Source organism: Euphorbia lathyris, chromosome 7, assembly GCF_963576675.1.
Source record: "Euphorbia lathyris chromosome 7, ddEupLath1.1, whole genome shotgun sequence".
NCBI lineage: Eukaryota > Viridiplantae > Streptophyta > Magnoliopsida > Malpighiales > Euphorbiaceae > Euphorbia > Euphorbia lathyris.
The window spans coordinates 84,556,915-84,563,096 of record NC_088916.1 but is presented as its reverse complement, the minus strand read 5'-3'; the positions used below and the strand labels follow the sequence as shown (position 1 = coordinate 84,563,096).

Sequence of the window (6,182 nt, the reverse complement as noted above, 5' to 3'; positions counted from 1 at the left end):
AATACTCTTTTTTAGATGAATTTGGTTAATGGTTTGAGTTAAGTGTATTATTATAATTATTATTACATTTATATTTCAGTGTATTAATTGTTTTGTTGTTGCATGTTCTATTCTTCATGTGTTTCTTTATTTGATGATTTTAGGAGAATGACACCTAATAAAGAATGGATAAGACTTACTAAGATAGATCGGTTGAGTGAAGAGTATAATATTGGTGTTATAGAATTCTTGAACTACGCTTTCAAAAAAATAGGAGAAGCATACGAAATTCGATGTCCATGTGTTATGTGTAACAACACCAATTTTGGAACTCGAAACTTGGTTCACACACATTTAATAACAAATGGAATAATGGAAAACTATACCTTTTGGTATCATCATGGTGAAAGACGACATGATCTTGATTCTGATGAAGAAGAATATGATGAAGATGATAATTGTAACATCCGTGTCTAAAATTTTTATTTTTCGAAATACATAGCGTTAATTATTTATAAATTTAAATATACTATTGGGTTTAATTTAATGTCTTTAAGTTTAAATTAAAAAGTTTTGGGTAAGTGTAATAAAAAGTTATAAATTCAAGGACCAAAATTGATATTTTTTAATTACTAATATACATACACGTGTAAGTATAGTTGAAAGTAATTTCAACTTATCCTATATAAAAAAAAAAGTAAAGAATAATTCATATTAAAGTAAATGGATTAATATGGTTATGATGTAATGTGCACAAAGCTTTTTACTACATCCAATTAATTAAATTATAATATAAAAACATGGCTTTTATATATGTATGTGTCAATTAAATATGAAAACATGGTTTTCTATATCTATGTGTCAACTAGATATTAAAAGAATGCTTTAATAATAGATGATGTGTCAAAATATAGAATTTAGTGATGACAAGTGTTTCATAAATTGAAATTAAAATAAAAATATACACACAATTATATATATTGGAGGGTATCTTAAAAAGGGGGATGAATGAGGAAAACAAAAGAGTTTTTGTTAGGAATTGGAGAAAAGCGTTTTTGGTCGTTGTTGACCACGATATTTTGGATTAGCTACCGACGACGATATTTCGGATCAGCTATCAATGGATTACACTGATTAATTTTCAGTGACCGACGACGATATTTCGGTAACTGTATTTGTTATCTAAATTATTTTATCAATGTTATAAGTATGATTTTGAGTAAGTTTAGTTTCGATAGTTCCGTCAAATTTAATAGATTTACGATTAATGAGTTAGCGTCTATCAATTACTCATAAAAATGTAAAATTTAGACAGTTGTCCATTAGATTTATTCAAGTCGGTATTTTAGCATCGTCACTAGTTTAAAAGTATAATCGGTATGAGTTTAAAAGTATAATCAGTCTGAATTAACTATCTCAGTGACCGAAAATAATCCAATAAGAATATTTGGATCAGTAAAATATTTTAAGCGACTTTAACAGTTAGAGTTAAAATAAGTTGAAAATAGAAGGATTAATACGGATATTTTCCAAATAAAGTCGGTATCGAGTCGAATATAAAATTTGTATAAAAATTTGAATATAAAATTAGTTCAAATAGATTTATGACAATATAATGTGTCTAATGGTATATTCGGTCTAAAATAACGATACTCAGTTAGCGATACGCGTAACAATTTCGGTAACAAACATAAACGGTTTGATAAAAGTGTTTAGTTTAAAATTATTTATATAATATATTTGAGTTACTTTGAATACTTCGATTCAATTGTTTAAAATATTATATACTTTGGATTTCGATTGAATACTCTGGATTTTGATTATTGGAAGAATAATTATTATTATTGCGGTACTTTGAAAATCGGATTGATAAAATGAGTTTGACGATTTCTTACGAATTGTTTTTGAATTGAAGAAACTATTGCGGTTGTTGTTATTATTTTGGGATTGAAGTCCAAATATGATTTTTATGAGTTGTGATATTTTGAAAGATAAAATGGTTTTGTCCATCTAGGATTGCCCGGGGTAGGAGTTGTAAGTTTTAAGACCATACCTAAGGGCGGTATGGCCAGAGTGCACGGCTGGTAGTCCTAACGTTAGGCAAGGCGAGATATGAATGAGATATCTCGATTATTGATATGATTGATGTTATGATAAGCTACACGGGTGGAATTCGAGGATGGACACACACGCAAATTTTGTATTACGTTTTGATAATGTTTGATGATTTGAATTATAATGTTTTATGATTTATTTGATTATGAGTTGGTTTGTTAAAGAGGTTTGTTCGATTTGATTCGATTTGATAAAACGTTGTTCGATTTGATTCGTTTTGATAAAACGTTATTCGATTTGATTCGTTTTGATAAAGTGATATATATATATATATATATATAGAGTAATAAAATGAAATATACAATTAAGTTATTAGCGTGTCAATCAACGTGTCAATAAGTTACAATGAGTTCATAAGTTAAGAGAACTACCGGAGTTAAGAGAGCTACCTAAAATAGGTAGAACTACGTGGCTTTGATTCCCGATTTAAAAATTAAAAGATGCTCGGGATACGTAGGAAGCTTGATAGAATTATCAAGTCCAAGCCAAATAATAAATAAAATTTTAGGAAGTCCGAATAAATTTTTATCTAAAAAAAATTGGTTCGGCTTTCAGGATATTAGAAGTTGGTTGTCCTGTTTTCTGTTCATACCCGATGCCGTTTTGGATCGGGTGTGACAATAGTGATAATGATGATGATGATTGGGCTGAAGATATTATAAATGATATATATCCTGATATTGAATTGAATGAAGAGGAACCCAATGATGAAGCGAATAAATTTTATAGGTTATTACAAGATTTAGATAAAGTAGTTTACCCTGGTTGCAAGACCTCTAAGTTGGATGCGCTTGTCAAATTACTATACATCAAAAGTGTTGGTCGGTGGAGTAATAAATCATTTGACATGTTATTGCAAGTGTTAAAAGAAATACTCCCAAATGGTTCTACTTTGCCAGAATCATATTATGAGGCAAAAAGAATTATAAAAGATATTGGTCTCTCTTATGACAAGATTGATGCATGTGTCAAAGATTGTATGTTGTATTGGAAAGAAGATGAAAATTTGGACAGGTGCAAAATATGTGGTCTCTCAAGATGGAAAGATGATATTCGTAATGGGGAAACTAAACTTCGGAAAAATGGGAAGAAAATACCAGTCAAGACAATGCGTTATTTTCCTTTAAAGCCAAGACTTCAAAGATTGTTTATGTCAAAGAAGACATCTTCTTTGATGCGATGGCATAAGGAAGGTAGAGTAGATGATGGAGTTATGAGACACCCTGCTGATTCCCCCGCTTGGAAGACCTTTGATGATGTTCATAAAAACTTTTCCTCTGATCCTCGTAATGTAAGACTTGGCCTTGCTAGTGATGGTTTTCAGCCATTTAATCATTCTAAAACTTCGTATAGTATTTGGCCAGTCATATTAATTCCATACAATTTGCCACCATGGATGTGCATGAAAGAACCTAACTTTATCCTTTCTACCCTTATACCGGGTCCTGATGGTCCAAGAGATGCAATTGATGTCTATCTCCAACCTTTAGTCGAAGAATTAAAAGATTTGTGGGAAGTAGGAGTTGCAACATTCGATGTGTCGACAAGACAAAACTTTATGTTACATGCATCCTTGTTATGGACTATCAATGACTTTCCTGCATATGCAAATTTGTCTGGTTGGAGTACAAAAGGTAAGATGGCTTGTCCTTATTGTAACAAAGACACTTGTTACTTGAGGTTAGCTAATTGTAAGAAGCAATGTTATATGGGACATCGCCGATTTCTTGATAGCAAGCACAGATGGAGAAAAGATAAAAAAAAAGTTTGATGGTACTCAAGAATTGAGGCCGCCACCGAAATCACTCTCTGGAATTGATATCATTGCTCAAGTTACTAGCCTTGAGGGAATCATCTTGAGTAAAGACCTTAGCATGCAGATAGAGGTGACAATTTGAACAAGAAAAGCATATTCTTTGAACTTCCATATTGGAGTAGTCTTTTGTTACGACACAATTTGGATGTGATGCACATTGAGAAGAACATATGTGATAATATTGTTGGGACAAGCATGAATGTGAAAGGGAAGACTAAAGACACTATGCAATCTCGCAAAGATTTGGAGGCAATGAACATTCGTCCAGACTTGGATTTGATTCTCAAGGAGGATAAGTTTGAGATTCCTATAGCATCTTACATGTTATCTCATGATGAGAAGCACTCATTTTGTTCATTTTTTAAGCAACTAAAGGTCCCTGATGGTTTCTCATCTAACATTTCTCAAAGTGTGAACATGAAAGAGCACAAAATTTCTGGTTTGAAGAGTCATGATTGTCATGTTTTGTTGCAACATCTAATTCCTCTTGCAATACGTGGCCTCCTTCCAAAAAATGTTTGCGAACCCCTTTATCGAGCTATCTTTATTCTTTATTAGTTTGAGTGCTAAGGCATTAAAGGCAGAAGAGTTGGAAGAAATTCGCAATCAGATTCCTATAACTCTATGTAAATTGGAACAATGTTTTGTTCCTTCCTTTTTCGATATAATGGTTCATTTGCCGATTCATTTGGCTAATGAAGCTTTGATATGTGGCCCTGTACAATTTCGTTGGATGTACCCTATTGAGCGGAAATTACATGATTTAAAACTTCTTATTCGTAATATGGCTCGTCCAGAAGGGTCAATTGCATATGGGTATATTGCAAAAGAGTGCATGACTCTATGCTCAAGGTACTTGAATGGTATTGAGACAAAATTTAATAAACCAGATAGAAATGGCGATGGTTGTTCAGATTATTTTGATGGTGGATTTTCCTTATTTTCGCAGCATGGGCGATGAATGGGTGGAAGCACATGCATATGTCATAAATAATTGTGATGAAGTCATACCTTTTCTCGAGTAAGTCAATATCTTGAAGAGCTATAATTGTATTTTAAATTCTTAAATAATTATGAATAATAATTTCTAAAAATTCGTTGCAGAGAGTATTCCCAGATTCGAGAAAGTATTCATCCACAACAATCTTTTAATGATTGGTTTAAAGATACAGTGAGTATATCTTTAAACTCTTCATCAAGAAAATATATACCACGTTTAAATGTCTCATACATAATTTTATTGTAGGTTGCAAAAATGTATGCATCTAGCAAGGAATCCAATATTCGAGATTTGTTGTCATTATCTCGTGGTCCATCCCAATATGCTACAAACTTTGATGGTTATATTGTGAATGGGTATAGGTTTCGCATTGAAGATTGTGATAAACGACGTAGAACACAAAATTATGGTGTGTGTGTGAGCAGTGATGTTGGAAATGAGGGAGGACCTATTGATTATTATGGGATTTTAACTGAGATTCTTGAATTGCAGTATCTTGGTGAGAAAAGAGTTGTCCTATTCAAATGTAAATGGTTTGACGTTCATGACAATGTGTGGGGATCAAAAATAGATGAATTTGGATTCATTTGTATCAATCCTCAACGTTGTTTGAGAACAAATGAACCATTTATTCTAGCAAGTCAAGCTTCTCAAGTCTTTTATGCTATAGATAATGCTAATAAGAATTGGCATGTTGTTATTAAGACACAACCACGAGATTCATACAATATGTCTTCTCAAATAGATGATGACAATGAGAATTTTGATGATCTTGGTGAGGCTTATCAAGAGGGTGAATCATTCAAGTTTCAATGTGGCATTACATTGAATACAACAGACGGGAAAAATTGGGCACGAAGTGATTCATTACCAATTACTTATGATGTGTCAAAATCTAAAAAGAAAAGAAAGCGGTAAATAATATCTTGAAGCTGAGATTTTTTTTTCAATATGTTCATTATTATTTTCTGATGTATCACATATGTTTGAAGTCGTTATATTATTTGACTTCTTTAAATAAGTAAAATGCTCAGACATGCACTTCCTTTCAAATATGTTCAATATTAATTCCTTATGCTCATTTTGTTTGTGTTCTAAAATTTTCCTTTCTGAGAAATTTTACAGTACAATGTGCTTGAATATAGGGAAAAAATTGTGTGTGCTAGTTCAGTGATAAAAGAATCTAGTTGGTGTTAATTTGGATTGTTTTATATTCACATTCTTTTCATTTTTGTGTGTTTTTTTAATGGATTTAGGGATGCATTATTATTT

At 31.7% G+C, this 6,182-nt stretch overlaps 1 protein-coding gene across 1 annotated transcript; it reads left to right on the top strand.

Moving 5' to 3' along the window:
- Nucleotides 1-4,806: 4,806 nt before the first annotated feature.
- On the top strand, nucleotides 4,807-5,828 carry LOC136200509 (uncharacterized). The gene is made up of 3 exons (XM_065990884.1): nucleotides 4,807-4,931; nucleotides 5,015-5,081; nucleotides 5,157-5,828. Exons 1-3 carry the CDS (start codon nucleotides 4,807-4,809, stop codon nucleotides 5,826-5,828), a joined length of 864 nt encoding a protein of 287 aa, XP_065846956.1.
- The last annotated feature ends 354 nt before the right edge of the window (nucleotides 5,829-6,182 follow it).